The sequence below is a fragment of the Fulmarus glacialis genome, unplaced genomic scaffold (assembly GCF_000690835.1).
Source record: "Fulmarus glacialis isolate BGI_N327 unplaced genomic scaffold, ASM69083v1 scaffold12504, whole genome shotgun sequence".
NCBI lineage: Eukaryota > Metazoa > Chordata > Aves > Procellariiformes > Procellariidae > Fulmarus > Fulmarus glacialis.
This window is the reverse complement of record NW_009209976.1, coordinates 1-17,555: the sequence shown is the minus strand read 5'-3', so window position 1 is coordinate 17,555 and position 17,555 is coordinate 1. Positions and strand designations below refer to the sequence as shown.

The following is a 17,555-nucleotide window of genomic DNA, read 5'->3' as shown; positions in this document are numbered from 1 at the left end:
TTTCAAATGACCCTCCTGACCCTGTTCAAAAACTTCTGAGAAAAATAAGAATCTCAAGTTTATATGGAGCAATCAGCAAGCTAAAGGAGCTATAAATGAAGGCTCTGCCTGAGTTCATGTACACGTCCCCACGTTTACCATTATGGTCACGTCTTATGCAACTGCTCCAGATCTCGCTCTGGTCACACTGTAGAACCTAAAAGCTTCCCGAATGCATACTGAAACCTCAGTGTTTAATGGCAGAATAAGCAATGGTCTCCCTGCCACAAAGAAATTGCATACCAAAAAGTGTGCTTTCTATTTAAAAGCTAAATGGCAAATTTGCTCTGGAATCACTCTTGACTAATTCAGATGGCAAATCCAAGAGAATGGGATGATGGAGGCTGTACTACGCCATCAATCACTAGGTGAGCTGTGAAGTAACAGTAAATAAACTAATTTTTGAGAGAGTAATCTGACTGGCAGACTAAATAAACAAAGAATGAGATGAAGAATAGAACTTGTGGTGCAGGGGCTTTCTGGAAGCAATGGGACAAATATGATGGAGGGGAATATTAAGAAACAGGTGTTTGGGAGTCTGAAAGATGCAAAACACCACATGAAAGTCAGTTGGAAGAAAAGTCCTAGATAGATGGATCTGTCTAATCATAGAGATAAATAGGATTTCTTTTGGTGGGGTATTTCATTGTTGAATGTTCCGTTCAATACCACTCTGGACATTGTAGAGGCCTGTGCTATTGTATGACTGTGGAAGTAGTTATAAAGTCACATTTGGATCTGAGATAAAACTTCTGATTTCACCAGGTACATTTATCCTGATTTTTTTCCTAATTTGCAAGATTGTTGTGGATACACACCAAGATCTGGGAAATGGCAGCTGTCAAAGGCATAGTAGCCTGAGGTCTCACCTTAACCAGTGGAATTTATTCCTCGGCAGCTGTCCAAGCAGTCTTCCTTAAGGCAGCTGCAGGCAGGCATGTGCTTTCAGTGCTCTTCCATCAACTGCATTCTTGTGATAAGCTAAGACAAAGCCTGTTTGTGCTCTTCTGTCAAGTAAGTCATGTGGATTTGTTCTCTCCTAAGGGTAAATCCATGCCACTTCCATTGGCCTCAAGCAGAGTCATGGATAAGTCAGATGAAAATGCATTGAAATACAAGAATGGCTATAATATTTAAATTGCTGGACATGAGCCGACAATGTGCACCCACAGCCCAGAAGGGCAACCGTATCCTGGGCTGCATCAAAAGAAGCGTGGCCAGCAGGTCAAGGGAGGTGATTCTGCCCCTCTACTCTGCTCTGGTGAGACCCCACCTGCAGTGCTGTGTCCAGCTCTGGAGCCCTCAGCACAGGAAAGACATGGACCTGTTGGAGCGGGTCCAGAGGAGGGCCGTGAGATGATCAGAGAGATGGAACACCTCTTCTGTAAGGAAAGGTTGAGGGAGTTGGATTATTCAGCTTGGAGAAGGCTCTGGGGAGACCTTATTGTGGCCTTTCAGTACTTAAAGGGGGCTTATAAGAAAGATGGGGACAGAATTTTTAGCAGGGCCTGTTGCAACAGGACAAGGGGGAATGGTTTTAAACTGAAAAAGGGTAGATTCAGGCTAGATATAAGGAAGAAATTTTTTACGATGAGGGTGGTGAGACACTGGAACAGGTTGCCCAGAGAGGTGGTAGGTGCCCCATCCCTGGAAACATTCAAGGTCGGGTTGGATGGGGCTTTGAGCAACCTGATCTAGTTGAAGATGTCCCTGCTCCTTGCAGGGGGTTTGGACTAGATGACCTTTAAAGGTCCCTTCCAACCCAAACTATTCTATGATTCTATGATTCTATGATTTAGAAAATAACCACTTTTGGTGACTATCACCATTTTAGCTGGTCTTTGCTTGTAGCAGAATCCCACCAAGGAACAGTATACTTACAATATTTTTAATATAAGTGTTGGAATGGGAATTGGACTGCCTTTTAGCTGTTTTGTCTGATGTACAGATACTGTATTATCCATAAATATTGCAAGTGGATTCTGTTCGCAACTGGGACTTGAATCCAGATTTGCCGAGCTGTCGCAGCTACAAGACCATGCTTAATGCTCACTCTTGCTACCGCATATCTAAGGAAGTGAGAGTATATGAATCCTGAAGTAATAGAGTTAGAAGGTTCACATTGCTTTTGCAACTGTCTGTGTAGCTCTAAGGTCTAGACAGGGTCACAATGTGCCACTGAAACCTGTAAGGAGATAACTGTAACCAAGGTCAAAGGGGTTCTTGCAAAGGTTTCCTGGGTTGTGTGAATTATGGGGGTGGAGAAGCATACAAGCTGACATTAGGAAAAGGAACCTTGCTGGTGATCAAGCCAGGTGGGTAGTAAATGTTGAAACATTCAGGAGAAAACTTGGACTGAAAGGCAGTGGCCCTAAATACATGGCACAGCAAACAGGATTTTTAGGTGATGTTACAGATGGAAAAACACAGATTGTTCCTGGTATTGCCCTGAAAGGTGTAATACACAATTGTAACAAGTGAATGAATGAACATTTTTTTATTTGATCTCCCTGTTTCTGATCCTCATAATTTTCTAGTAGATTTCCTTGGTACTTCGATGGTGACTTAAATCAATGTTTCGTCATTCCTCCCTTAATTTATTCCCTGCTCTGGAATGTCTGTTGACCTGGTTGTCAGTATGGGTTGGGAAAACCTGTCTACATTTTTGTAGAGGTTGACACCAGTGTGCCAATCAGGGATATGTGAAACTCATCTTTGGAACTGGGACCCAACTTCTTGTTACCCCAAGTAAGTTTGAACTTTCTGTTCCATATTAACACCAGTATTGGCAAATCATTTGTTCACTGGGTAGGTGGACTAGGGACTTTAATGGAAGCATGTTCCAACTTCTTTTCGGCTTCCCTTCACAAAAACCCGTTGGAATAGAGATGCTGTCCTGGAATCCAAAGAGTGCTTGGCTATGGTGTGTCAGTGATCCACTGCAGGAAAGAACAGCTAGAGAAGATGGTAATGTTCACACAGGTTTAATAGTCACGGCATGGTGCAGTCAGACATAGAGTGCTGCAAGCAGTTCACACATGGCTGAATGCTACATAAAAAGATTAGCACTTTTATAGAGTTTCTGGCTATTAAAGTTTTCAGACTTGATTTTTGCACCTTTAAAATAATATCTGGAGGTTATTCTGACTAATGGCTTAGAGATTGGATCTCTTTCTAACTCTCAGCCTAAGAGAATAAGTCATGATTTTTTGGTTTTAAAATCCAACCCAAAACTTCCATATTTGTAAAAACTGATGTTACAGTGTGAGCAGTCAGGAACTAGAAAAATTGTATTTGGAAGGGGAACCAAACTTGTTGTGATGCATGGTAGCTCTCTTTCCTTTCCTCAGTTGTGTTTTAAAATGCTTTAGAAACCTGAAAAGATGGAATGAAATTTCAAATATCTTTGCGTGTCATTCTCTGGTAGACAGTTTCCCCACGTATTTTGGATGAGGAGCCATTGGCATATGCAGCTGGTGGGCAGGAATTTATTGTAAAGGCTTCTTGTTGAGTTGGGAAGCTGAAAGATACAGTAAATTCGTGTTTGGAAGAGAGATTACATTTAAAGTCAGCCCAGGTAGGTAAGATTTGGAGGACAGGCTATGAAGGTATGAAGGCGGGAGCAGTGTCCACTGGTTAGTGTTTCTGAATAGGTCTACCTTTATGGAGAATGAACATAAGCTCTAGATGAAGAGTGGAGGGAGGAGTGAAGGCTGAAAGAAAATGAACCCAGGATTATTTCTCAACAGGGTGCTTGTGAAGATGGAGCAGGGAGAGAGACTGGGAAGAGTGGGAAATGAGACATCATCATCAATGTCTTAGGTTAATGATGTTGGCATATCATTAACATTAACTTCTGAGTCCTGTCAGACAGTAATAGTGTTTTGCCTTAGATTGAGGGGAAAAAAAATTCAGAGATACCTCTGGGTTCATGTTTAAGTCTTAGTTTCACACTGCATTGTGAGAAATTTCCCAGGTGACTTAGACTATAGTATTTGCAATGATTCAAACTGGGGTGCGTGGGATACTGGAGCTAGGAGAGTAATTTCTGGAAATGGCACGAGGCTATGATACCAAATAAGTTATCTAATTAAATGTACCCATTAAATAGACTGATCAGGAAAGGGTACCATTTTGAGGCAATTCCACAAGTGTAAGATCAAAAGTTCTTCCGACTTTTTGATACCAACATAAAAATGATCTTCCACCTGTTTTTAGAAAGGGATTTTAGGTTCATTCTTTTGAATGTTTTTTTATCTTACTCATTAAACAAATACAATTTTTTTTGGCTGGCGCTACATGAATAGTTAATGTCTAATTCAGAAAGTTTCTGTTTTTTGAGTTGAAATTATTTGAATTGAGGGTTGGACTAGATGACCTTTAAAGGTCCCTTCCAACCCAAACCATTCTATGATTCTACGAATTTTTTTCTAGAAACTAAATCTCTAGTATATAAAATTGAAAACTTGTTCTGGCAATTAAAACCCACTCTGATTTTGGAAGAAAAAGCATGAAAAAGTATTTTGTGAAAATGACAGAGGTTCTCAGGAGGTTCATGAGCAGCCACTTCTTTTTGTTTCCAGACAATTGTTACACAGATGGGTTAAGCCATCTCATTCATCTGTGGGCTTTAAAGAGTGGATTAGATGAGCAGAGTTGCTCCTTCTGACTCCCAAAAATCTTTCCTTAACATTGTTGAAAGGAGAAGCAGAGGAGATCATAGTAAATCTCCCCTGCAGTTTAGGTGATGCATGAATAAATCTATACATGAACACAAATAGGGTATTGCTTCGCAATATGAAATTTAAGAAAACTTCATCTCAACTTTTCGTTAATGTGAACACATGCTATAAGCCCAGGATTTACCCTGTTTTGGTACTAGAGAACTATTTAGTCCATTGAACACTTGATTTCTCCTCACATATTGGGTATTTTCCTCTATTAATTCAGCTTTCGTTTTGGTTCAGCTAGAAATCTTCCCCTTTAAAGGTTTGTGAGAAAGATCTTGGATGGTTTTGGTAGTTTGACTTCCCCAAGTGTAATTACAGAGGCAATGACAAACAGATTTTTGGGATGGAGGCCAGAATTATCGCCTGAACTCTGTAAGTGAAGCAGCGTATTTGCATTTGCAAATACTGAATCTCTGCACAGAGTCTTTGCACTTTGGATGACTTGGCTGATGCTGGACTAGGACCTGGCTTCATTTATCTGATTGCCTCCAGACACGAGCACCGGAAGTCTAGAGAAGGGTTCAGGTACTAAATGTGGACATCTAGTCTTGCTGTAGACATCCTAGCACCCATGCAGGGCTGGCAGATTTCACAAAGGACCTCTGGTAGACCTTTTGGAACCTCCATTGGAGGACAGCCAGCAAACATCACTAAAGTGCTTGTTAAGTCACTGGAGTTGCTCCTGTGGGGTCAAGATTAGCCTGTATGAGTGTGTGAGGGGGTATATATTTCCTCTGAGTTGGGCGATAGCTCCAGGTTGACTCTAGCTGTGGAATATCATGTCTCAGGTTGAGGAATGGTAAGAGGATCAAAGACCTCTATCACACCAATTCCGGTCTGACCAGAGATTCAGAGAGTTTCCTTTGGAGGGAATGGAGAATGAGATAAATCTCTGTACAATGCAAGCTGTTAAACCAGTGTGTTAAACCAGTTCAGGATTTATACTGCGGCTTGTTTGGAAAAAAAGGCATGGGTCTCAGTCTGATGCTAGAACAGGCTTCTACTGCTCTCTCCCTGAAATCAGCCTCTGGAGTTGGCTTTCTCTGTAGACTGGTCAGGAATAGCATTCCAACAGCTCCTGTTCTTCCACCTGGAAGATATCCTTCAGTAAAGATGAAATTAGGCAGGGTGGACAGCTCAGAGTTTCATGATTTACTTCTCAATCTTTCCTGCAAATGCAGGTCATAAATATCAATACAACATCTCCAACACATCCACCAACTCATTAAGACAGAATAACAGGAAACATGAGTCACAGTGCTGTGGTTATAATAGCGATATTTACCAAGACTGCTAACTGCAAACTTTCATAACAGTATGCAAATACGCAAAGGAACTTATCAGAAAAAGGCTTTAGTACCAGAACAAAGCCAGCAGCCACTCTAAGCAAGAATGAGAAATGAGTATTTTGCAAAACTGGTGCCGCTAAAGGTGCCTGCGAAAAACAGACCTTATTGTTTCATCTGCTCAAGATAAAAGCATTGCACAGATTGAAAGGGAGAAAAACACCCTAATTTGGAGAGAGGTGGATATGTAGCTCTTCAGAAAGCATAGTACTCATTATAAGAGAGAAGCAGAACAGCTCAATCTTCTCTTTCGTATCCATGTACTCCATGACAGTGATGTACCCTGGTTCATCTGTATTTTATACAGGGATCTACCATCAAGCTTTTTATCTGCTCCTGTCTTCCTCTCCCTAACAAACGATCACTGAAATATATTTCCAAAACAATAACTGGGAGTATGGGATGTGGAGAGTGGGGTTGAGGGAGTCAGAACATACATTAGACCGTGTTCTGTGTAGTTGGGAAAGAGACAGTCTCATCAGGTATTTCAAAGCCAGGGCAAAGCTGGGATAGATGAACTGCAATTCAGGAGAAGGGCCAGAGAATGAATCATTAGGTTTTGTGGATTAGGTTTTTTCTGAGATCATACTAATAAGGAAGTACGGCTATTTCTCTAAGGTGCTGACAACTGGCAACTGAACAGATGAAAAGCATTTATCTCAGTGATAGAACTAGGGTTTGCACTTGCGTGAGATTTTGAGACAGTTTCTAAAAGCCAAGATTTAGTCCAAACTTCCCCCATGGGAAGAAATAAAAACTTCTTCATCTGGGAGCTAAGCTGTCTTTAGTATTTCTACAATATTTATCAGTGTGATGTGTGAACAGGGACGAAGCAAATATTAATCTAAACTCTCAACCCTACCCGATAACACTTTGTCAGTTTATAAATGTGACCTGAAGCTCCGGTTCAAACCTGTGAAGTCCAATGGAAAATGCAGCCAGAGGGTTGCTGAGAGCCCCAAATCTGCATCTTGGCTACAGTATGTCTTTAATGATATTTCATCTGTTCATCATTTAGAGTACTGCAATGTCCATAACATTTTATTATTACGCATGAACAAAGATTTAGGAAAGCACCTTCTCAAAGAATCTGACTTCAAGAGCTGGACAAGATTAAATGTATGCTTAGAGTACAAGTTTACAAAGCTAAATGTGCAAAAATGAGTTTAACCACAGGTAGTGTTTTGATATGTGTGGAAAATCCTAGCCTAACTGACTTGCTAGCAGATTTTGAAGCAAGAAAACAGAAATAAACCCCAGGTGTCTTATATCTGCAGCCTTTAGTTCTCCAAACCCCTCTTTTGCAGGGTAAAATTTAGTAAAAAAATCTTACACTGCACTGTCAGGTGGTGGAACATAATGAAACATTCATTTGCTTCATCTTTCTTTACCTAAATGCAACCATGTGTTCCTACTTTGCAGTGGCTTTCCTAGCTTTCTCCTATAGGAACACAATTCGCTAGACTGGTGGTAAATGTGGACACCCTTAAGACTTGGTAGTTTATCCACTGTCCCTCAGGACAGGTGAGGAAGTGGGATTTTGAATGTCAGTGGTGGATTTGACTACACATTTGCAGAAAAGGCAGAATGCCCCTGGGCTGCTCAGTTCTCCCAGGACACATTACATCTCAATGCAGTAGAAGTGCAGTGAAGCAAGAAGAGAGTGCTCCCTCCCCCTGTTAAACACATTCCTGAATGCATTCAGGCCAAGATCCAAGAGAAAGCCCAGGCTGCAGAGTTGAATGAGTTGTTACAGAGAGGAATGACTAGGTTAGATATGGACATCTAGGGTGTGGATGCCCACATGAGTATCATTTGAGATGCTCTAGGGATCTTGCCTGACCACTCTGTGTCTCCCACACAAGATAAGTCAACGTAAGTCTCATGTAGCTCCTGCATCATCTGCTGCGGATGCCTTGGTTGTCTAAAGGTGTCCTAGCACATGATCCCTATGATCAGGCAACTTCCCACTGGAATCCTGGAAAAACTTCCACACCTGAGTGTCTGTATATTAAGATTGAAGGAACTATGACTGTGTACTCTCACCTAATGTCTTTTCTCTTCTCCATTTTCAGATGTTACTCCATCTCCTTCAGTCTACAGGCTGATCTCTGAAGATGATGAGGATTTGGAAATGTGCCTTATCACAGATTACTCCCCTGAAAAGCTTACTCTTAACTGGGCTGATAAGCAAACAAATGCTGTTGTGGAGGTGGCAACATCTGAGAACAAACATGAAGCGAGCTACCTGTCAACCTACTGGGCCAAGAAAGATGAAATGCAGTGTGCTGCAAATCACGAGGGCTTTGGAGAACTGGAGGGCGAGGATCCTGAAAGTGGTAATGGCACTGTTGGATGTGTGTGCAGGGCTAGAGGTACTCTGGTCTCTGTGCTATTAGTATGAGCAGGACTTGTTCACATCTCCCAACCCTGCAAGCAATGCTGGATTATGCTTCCACATTCCAGAGGAATGTTGCCTTGTTGCCTCTGTTTTCTTTTGCCTTCCTCCTTGGTGGAAACAAGATTAAGGGTCAGTAGACTGGTACAGTCACCGCAGAGGGATCTTAAAATCACACTGTGGGGGATATAAACCTTGAAATTCTTTTTTTCAATGGGACACTAAAGTTTAATTAGATCATATTTTATGCTTGCCCTGAAAACTGCAGAAATGAGAGCCAGAAACTCTAATCCATCTCTTCTAAGTAGAGGTATCTTTATGAACTTCTGAAGAAGTATATTTCTGTTATTAATTAAATTTATTGTTACTATCTGCAGGTGCCAGCACTGTCTGTGTTACAGGGGTGTCTCTATATTTCAGGACAGGTATGTACACAGCATTTTAGGAGTAAAGCTTGGCCTGATTAAAGGAAATGTCTTCCCAAGTTTTTGATAATGTTCCCTCTTTGCAGAATTCCTGTTGGAGCACAAAGTTCAGACTGGAAATTTCCAAAAGGGCCCCACAGGCTTTAAACATTAGGGCTGGAAGTCACTGGTTAATGTAGTCTTCCAGATCTAAGCTGGTAATTTTATGTGACTAGTGTAGCTAGCACCTACATGCTCTTGCTAGGACTAGCCAAACAACTTCTCCCCATCACACAATAATTTTAGGTACTGATATGAGTCAGCCTTACTGGATGTCTGTCCGCATTGCAGACTTCAAAAGAGTTGTTTTTATTTTTGGCTGCACAAGCATCCAATGAACCGAAAGATAAGCCGGTGGTTTCTGCAGTGCATGCTCAAAAGCAGGATTGCACTAAAGATACGGTGCATCTGAGCAAGCTTTGCTTCAGCTTATGGCTGTGGGAGTATACCAGTCAGTGCGGGAGCCCAAGCAATTGCTGTTCCTGCTAGTTAAAGGAGCTGAGCTTGCCTCTGCACTGTTTGCAGAACAGCTGTACTTTTGCAAACGTGCAGCCTTGCTGAAAAGAAACCAGGTAGCCAAATGTTTCCAAAACATCTCTTCAGAAAAACACTCATCAGTAAACTTGGCTGATTTGATCAGTCATTTCAGAGAGAGGTTTTCAAAGATAAACATAAAATGACTCTTTGATCACAGCTCCCTGCTTCCCCAATATAGACCAATGTATTTTCAAATGAAAATGGCTCTGTAACTTAAGATTAATAGGAAATCCAAATAGACTTTGTGTTCTTTAAATAAAATTTAACTTGTTTTCCTCTTGCCCGTCTTAAAAAAATTTAGGGAGAGGAAGGAGGGACACCTCCAGCATCCTGGATTCATAATACCCAGTATTTAAAACCAGCTAGATGGTTGGCAGACTTGCATATTGGATAATTAAGTGGTTATTGAATGAAAACCTGGCCCTTGAAACACCAACTGAAAGAAATTAAAGTCTCTCAGTGAAACAGTCCCGCTCACTGTCTCGTTAGCTGTCCTACTAGGTGACTCAATCACACAAAGTGGAACAGCTTCATTAAGAAATGCTTTTAAGTCTGTCTGGAAGTGAGGATGTCCCGGTGCTCTTGTGACTTTCATTCTCTGTTACTTTTACAGATGAAAACCTGAACATGCTGTCTTTATCACAGCTGGGCCTGAAAATAATTTTAATGAAAGGAATAATTTTTAATGTGCTGATGACGATGTTTATGTGGAAAAAAAAGTGAGTATGGGGTGTGGTAAGGTCTCTGACAGAAAACATCTGGATCTGTTCATTAGTTACAAATGCTCCTTCTCTCTGTAATAACTGTTTATGCAGCCTATCCATACACCTTTTGTTTACCAACAGTAAAATCCCTCCACTCCTTTGGCCGTATCATTGTTTTTACCCACCCCCCAAGTCTATTTACTTTTCCTTATCCACATGCAAATTTAACTTTTTGCTTCTTTCTAGACATCTCTCCCTTCTATTTCTACATCCATCCCTTCCCTTCAGGTCTACAACTGTGTAGCTGCGACTGTATCCCAAATAATGACTTAGCATACCTTTCTTTTTTTACAGGAATGAAAGTAACCAGACGATGCAGTCCTGAAGTACCAAAAAAACCTGCTGAGGAATCTTTACCAGAGCAGCGTGTGCAAGAGGGAACACGGGCATTCTTGTTGCCAGGGATATCACTTGCTGTTTCTATATATCACGCCAGCCATTATAGTCTAAATTGCTTTATTTGCATTGTTATAAAGCTACTCAAAAATAAGCTTAAAATTTTCAGCATGCTGCTCCCCCAGATGCCTGATTCATTTAGCATGACAATGCCTCTTTTTGCATGAAGCATAGTTTGCTATAACTATAAATTGCCAAACATCACTATTTCTTGCATTAAAATGACACACAATTTCTGCTTGGGGCAGTGTTGTTTGTTGAAAACTGCAAGCTAAATATCACTTGAATGTGAATTTTTCATATTTTGATAGCTTTCAGGTATGCACGTTTTAGAGTGCACCCCCACAGACACCATCTCAGTTGCAAATGAAACACTCCAAAAAGCAAAGGGAGACTTATTCAGGGTGCTATGCACCATGTCCTGCTATCTTTTGCTATATCAGAGCAAGGTATGGGTTTTTTTTTCCCTAAAACATTTGCTGCTAGGTCTTCCAGAAGTCCTGAATTCAGAGAAATTCTCACTTCATTATCACAGAACAAAAGAATGGTTTTTAGTATCTTTTAATGTCTATCTGGCCTTTACATTTTCTGAATCTAAATGAGCTTAAGATTTGGCTTTGTGTTTAGTAAAAATACAAACTACTTTTGTCCTTTTTGTTTAGTTCTAGCAACCTTAGATTTTCCCATTTCTTTTTATAATCATTGCATAAAACTATACTGAAGTATTTACCTGTCGATCACTCCTTGGTGTGCATGTGAAATTTGCATGCTGCTAACTATTGAATTGTACTGGCAACCACACTGATGTCTTGGCATTTCTTTAGGCCTTTGGATGCTATTAAACAGTTCTTATAAAAAATAAGAAACTTGTTTGTCTTTTGTATCTGTAGTTCGAGGAACTTGTTTTACCCTTCAGATGAGCTTTAGGAATGAGCCTGGCCTTTGGGGTGAAGGAGGGAAGGGGCGTCCGGACTGTCCTCTTCAGCCTGACTTGGCCACCAGGCGCTGTTTGCAATAACTGGCTGGATCCAGCGCTGGGGGGAATAGCTATGAAGTCCCTTTCCAGGACACCCTTGCTTTGTCTGGGTGAGAACAGCGTGGCTGGCTCAGAGGGAGGGGAATGGAGGAGAGCACCTCTCGTCCATGAGTAGACTCTGTGCTATGTGAAGACAACGGTAAAATACGGCTTGCCCACAGCGAGAGGACTAGTAAGCAGTCCAGGTTCTTGAAGGCAGATGTCTACTGCTACGGGGAACACAGGAGCCTGAAGTGTCCTGCCTCTAAATGTCCCTCAAGTGTCACTGGAGAACAAGGTACCTGCTTTGCACTAATGACACCAACCGAGTGGCCTGTGTCTGCAGGTTCGGTCTGTCACTGGCAAGACTAGGAAGGAAATTTTCTGCTTTTGTGACATCAATTTCTCTGTCTTCTTCTGAAGCACCAGAGATTCCTCTGGAGGGAGAAATGAGAAGGGTGCTCTGAAAGAAACACTCTCCCTGCAAAGCTTGAACCTTGCTTGTACCTCACACCAGTGCCCAAACAGTGACAGGGAAAGCCTCGCCAGACCGGTGGGGGTAATTCCCCCTCATGGGATATTTCTCACCCTACTGGATTCACGGCCGTTGCAAGGAACTCTGATTTTGGAAAGGCTCGTGCTTCAAATGCTTTTAGCCAAAAGCCCTGGTGCTTCATGTGGGAGAGGGTCCCCGTGTGAAGACCGTGCCAGTATCCCTGCCACAGGATCTGACTCCACAGTGCTGAGCAGCAACACAACAAAGTCCCCCTGGTCTCCTGCCATGGTGCTTCTGCCACCTGACCATTTAGCAGGCAGCCTGTCACAGGGTGACAGAGAGTTGCTGACCCCTCCTGCCAAAGAACAACTTCAAACTTTCCAGGTCTATTACCCTGATTATTTTACAGTGCAGATGTTCAGGGACTCACTCTCTTGTCTCTCCCTTGACACAACAGTCACTCTCATTTCTCTCCAGCTGTAGAAACCCCATGGCTCTTTAAATACTAGATTCCAGGCAGCTCTTGAAGCTTACATTTCGCTCATGAGGTCTGCCACATCACAGGGAAACAGCTTGATGAAATTGCCTAAACCATTGTTGAATTACAAAGCAAGTCATTGCATTTCACAGATTTCCAACTGATTAACCTCACTCCAGAAACCTTCAGGGATGTGGAAGAAGTTTCCACGCTCGTTTGCCTTTGGCATCGCTTTTTAAAATTAATATCCATCTTAAATTTTTTGTGCTGCACTTCAAACCCACTCGTAGCTGTATGGTCAAGGAGGAAGGACAGTGTGCTGCCACACCTCAGTCTTTTCTCTTCCAGGTTAAACGACCCCAGTGATAAGATTTGCTAAGTGAGGGGATGAGTGTACAGAAAAAGTTAAATGTTTTGACAGAAGTGACTCTTAGCATGTGATCTGCAAAACACTGAATTTGCAGGTTTAGTTCAAAGATACTTTCAGATATTAGGCTTTCAATCTCCCACCACCACAATGGGCCACCCCCTGCATCACCACTTCACGCTTTCTTGTTTATTTCGAGAAAGAAAAACCGCAGTGCAAAGCAAAGGCAGGAAATAACACAGTAGAACAGGACGTAGAAGGGGTCTCATGGCCCAGGTGGGGCAGGAAGATGATGCACCACCAGTTCCATGACGCCACAATCGAGATCTGGGTCACCTTTAGATGCTCCTCTACGCCCCACCGCAGAAACCGCTTCCTTTGGAAAGTGGAGCGCAAAACAGGGGGTGGGGGGAGCAGGACTGGTGTGGCACGTGGCAGGGAGGAGGAGAAGCGTGTGGAAAAGAACAGCAGACGTTAGACCACAAGCCAAAGTCGAATGAGGTTAAGGCACCCTCCCTTCCTGCCCCCTCACCACAGCCTGCTCTTGGGTCTGGGGAGAGTTTTGGAAAGATTGAGCTATGTATAGTGTAGGCACGGGAAAGGAGGGGAGAAAATACATTATAAAATGTGGTGGGTGGTGGAGAGAGATCTTAGAAGTGTGTAAGATTTCTCAATGTGCTGATAGGCCTCTGCACCCTGCTATACAGGCAGTGAATCCATGCAGAAAAATCCTTTCACTTCTCCTGATCCAAAAGAGAAGAGAGGAAGATGGGGCAGGCCAGAGGGTCTTCTCACATTGTCAGGGAAGGAGATGTTGCCATGGTCCACCTCTAGCACCCTCTCCCCTATGCCAGCTCCTGCCCCGTAGTACCTATCTATGGGTAGGAGACAAATTTGCATCTTTTCTAGGGGTTTTGGTGGAGAAAACACCCTGCCCGACATTTGTCACCTCTCATTAAACATGGCCCTGTACATGAAACAGCCTCTCTTGCCCTCTTCTACAGTGTGAACAGGGACCCGAGCATCGTCTTTCTAAGGAGCAGAGCTTGGAGATATCTACAGACTTGTTGAAGCTTATTCAGATGTGGGAGTAGCTGTAATAGGACATGAATTCTAGTGCTGTGTTTATGGCAACTAGAGGCATTGCAAGCTGGTAAAAATCACGAATAAAAAGAAACCCCGCAGAAACCCCACGGTTTTTCTTTTGCCACAGGCTCCCGTGCAGTTCTTAGAAGTGGCCACTGGAGGGTCCCAGTCTGGAGCTCTCTCTAAAGCCAAACCGTGCAGAGACGGAGTCACACGGACCCACAGGGAGGCACTCGCAGCTTGCGAACAGCAGCAGCTGCAGTGGCAAAGGGCTGTCCCTCCTCCTGCGAACATGCTGGCTCGGTCTGCCACCGGCCTGGCTCAGAGAGGGCCCTTCTTACGGGAGAGAAGAGCTCGGTGGCCCATTTGCAATCCCTACGTGCTGTCCAGTCCCCTGCCTGCTGCCCAGCAGCACAGAGCTGGTCCCGTTGTAAACAAACCCAGCCTAATGCCTGGGGCTGGAGGGCGGTGGTGGTGTCAGAGCTGGCATGAATTCCCTGTTTCTACCACAAATCCAGGCAGCATCCTTTGAGACAAGAAAGACCCTGCTCCCTCATACCTCACTCTTCAGAGTCTATGTTAGGCAAGAGACTTAGGAGCCCCAGGTTTCACACTTTTATGGGTTTAATGGCTGCAGCACAGCGGGAAATGCTAAAAGGAAAAAGGTGGTAAACAGAAGCCATAATCCAATGCTGAGAGCTGGAAGCTATCAGACCCCGTGTTTTATCTCCCGAGTGCCAGCAGAGAAGCGTTTCTTTGTCACGTAGCCTCAACGCATATTTTACCTATCCTGTGTTTCAGCTGCAGAACAAACCAGACAAGCATGAAGCAGGATCAGTACAAGGATGGAGCCTCATGCATGAAGGTAACCCCGGTAAATTCTGTAGCCAAAGGTGTGGGTTAATATCTTGTGCTGCGCCCATAATCTGATCACCACAGGGCTCTAATTTTCCATCAGGACAAAGAAGCATTTGACCTCAATGCATGAGCTAGCTTGGGCTTGAGGAGGCAATGGCCAAGGGCCAAAGCCATTGAGTTTAAGCATTTTAAAATGCTTTAGAGAAGGGAAGGGTTTTCAATGAGGTTAAGTCTGAGGTGTGAGCTTCTCCACGGACCCAGAACAGCTCAAGTGCAGCTCTGATGCACTGGCACAGCTTGGCAGCCCCCTCCTACATCCTCGGGTTTATCAGCACCTCAGACTGAAGGAAAGCTAACACTGTGGTAGGGTGGCTGTATCACTACCAGGCCTTAGTGAGCCTGTAAGTCCAGCTGGGACATCCAGCTGTGCCCCACATGCCTTTGAGCCTGTGGGAAGATGGGTACACCTGGGGATGTGCTGGAGGACACCCTCCGCCTCCTTCCATTCATGGCCGATAACCACAGCCTAAGGCAAATTTTCCACAGCTTTGAAGCCTGGGGGCAGGAAACAGGGAGATGAAAAGGGTGGATGACAATTGAGTTTCCATGATGACTTGTTTCCTGCTTCCTTCCGAAACTGGCACAGAAAAAAGCCACCTGGGTAGAAAGGGAGGGAGGGGGGTAAAACCAGGGAGTCGTGCCTGAGAGGGAACTTGAGTGTCAGAAGAACCTCTGTATTTGTCACCAATAGGGAAAAGACTGCAGTATTATAAAGGGTTTTATTGACGGAAAGGATTACAGTAACTGTAATGAGGCAGCAGACCCCTCCATAGGACAGTCTGTGGGGAAAAATCTTGAGCTCTCCATCCCCTTCCTCCACCAAGGAAGTAGGTCTGCTGGGGAACAGCACTTCCCAATGCCAGGCTTTGGCATCAGGGCTCAAGAGCAATTCAAGACCTGGAAAGAGAGCAAGACAACATGAGTGATGTTTCTGCAAAGGGAGAGGAAATACCCCACAAGCTCCAATGATCTTGTGGCCCCTTGCAACAGTAACAACAGGGCACGTCCTCCACTTCCCAGCACCAAACTCTCCCTGTCCCAAACTCCCTCCTCTCATCTGCTGAGAAACTCGAGGCTTGGACACCAGCCATGCCATGGCCTCCAAATAGAGCCCAGGACTTGAGCTCCTAAAGCGCCTCTAGCAAAATGGCGTATTTCTCTTATAAGAGAGATATGTGTAGGTTTCTGTAACACTCCTAGTCAAACTGCCTTTTAAATTACAAAAGCTAAAAAATACATGCACAAAACCAGAAAGCCATAAATCCTAACCCTGTATCAACCTAGAGGACAACAGCTTAACTGTACTTGGCCAAGAGGAAGCTGGGAGCTCGGACTCCTGGATTCACTATCTGTCTAATTCTCTCCCAACTCTACAGAAGTACTAAAGTCGTGTGAGCTGTTGTTGCCCCTTTTGTGACCCCATGAATCAGTACCTCACAGTCTTTACTAGAGCTCAGCCCACAAAATTGATGACGACAAGATGGAGGATGGTGTTGGCAAAGAGGAAATCGGCAAATGCCCGCTCTGGTGAAATGCCTTGGAACTCGCCTTTGTTCTGGGGGTTAATCTGGATCCGGAGGCAAACTGCATGGAAGAGAAAGAATGAGAGATTAGGGATCACAAAAGGAAGTCATGGTGGGAAGCACAGTCTTCCTGAGGCAGCTCGCCCCAGTCTGGGTCACTGTTCCACCAAAGTACCACAAGAAAAGTTAACTCCATCTTTATTATAAGATGAGATTATATATCAGAGGATTTGCACGGGGCTTTTATGCAATCAGCTCTCCCATAGCCCTACACTATCAAGCGAATCCTGAGGTTTGTAAGAGGATGGGACTTGCATAGAAATGAGGATATTTCTATGTTCTCCATTGGGTGTGTTGGGGAGGGCTGCACAGATGATCTTAAAGGTCTTTTCCAATCTAAATGATTCTATGATTCTAAGGTGGTTTTGAGGGGTATTGTAGGAGAGCAACACCCTGAAGCAGTCATTGCTAGAGTTTGGGTTTCACTGTGGGACGGTTGCTAAAGAAAGACACCACTACGAGACGGTAAAAGGGAGGGCTCCTTGACTGCCAGGCAGAAGCAACACCCTGGGGCTAATAAGGAGCCAGGCTCTGTGGTGCATACGGGCAGGACCCCCGCAGGTTCACAGTCGCTGTGGGGCAGGCTGGGCCGGCTGGGGCAGGAGCCTGCGGGTTTCTGGGAGCAGAACCGGGTGTTATGGGGGCGGGGGGGTGATGGAGGTTGCCATGGGGACTCCCTAGCTGCCGGGGTAGGTTTGAGGGCTGCTGTGGGTGACTCCCCTGGCTGTTGGGGAATGCCTGTGGCTGCTCAGGGAATTCTCTGGTTACTACAAGAGATCTGGGTATTTCTAAGGTAGCTCGGACGGCCGGGGGCCTCTGGGCCTTGCTGGGGGCTCCGCGGTCGCTGGGGGAGGCTCAGGCTTTGCTACGGAGAGCGCGCGGTTGCGACGGCGATTCCAGGGACAACCGCGCGGGGCCGGGGCGGGGGTGGCGGGGCA

The 17,555-nt window shown here is 44.2% G+C and overlaps 1 protein-coding gene and 1 gene segment (V, D, J or C); one reads left to right on the top strand and one right to left on the bottom strand.

The window, feature by feature from the left end:
- Nucleotides 1-2,270: 2,270 nt before the first annotated feature.
- Nucleotides 2,271-10,603, top strand: LOC104076226 (the record flags this gene model as incomplete). The annotated part of the segment is given in 5 exon segments: nucleotides 2,271-2,354; nucleotides 8,191-8,454; nucleotides 8,891-8,938; nucleotides 10,128-10,233; nucleotides 10,573-10,603. Coding segments are annotated over 5 exon segments (533 nt in total), but the record flags the coding sequence as incomplete, so codon positions are not given.
- Nucleotides 10,604-16,487: 5,884 nt separating this feature from the next.
- Nucleotides 16,488-16,618, bottom strand: DAD1 (defender against cell death 1; the record flags this gene model as incomplete). Its single annotated transcript, XM_009577020.1, has 1 exon — nucleotides 16,488-16,618. A coding segment is annotated over one exon (131 nt), but the record flags the coding sequence as incomplete, so codon positions are not given.
- Nucleotides 16,619-17,555: the final 937 nt, after the last annotated feature.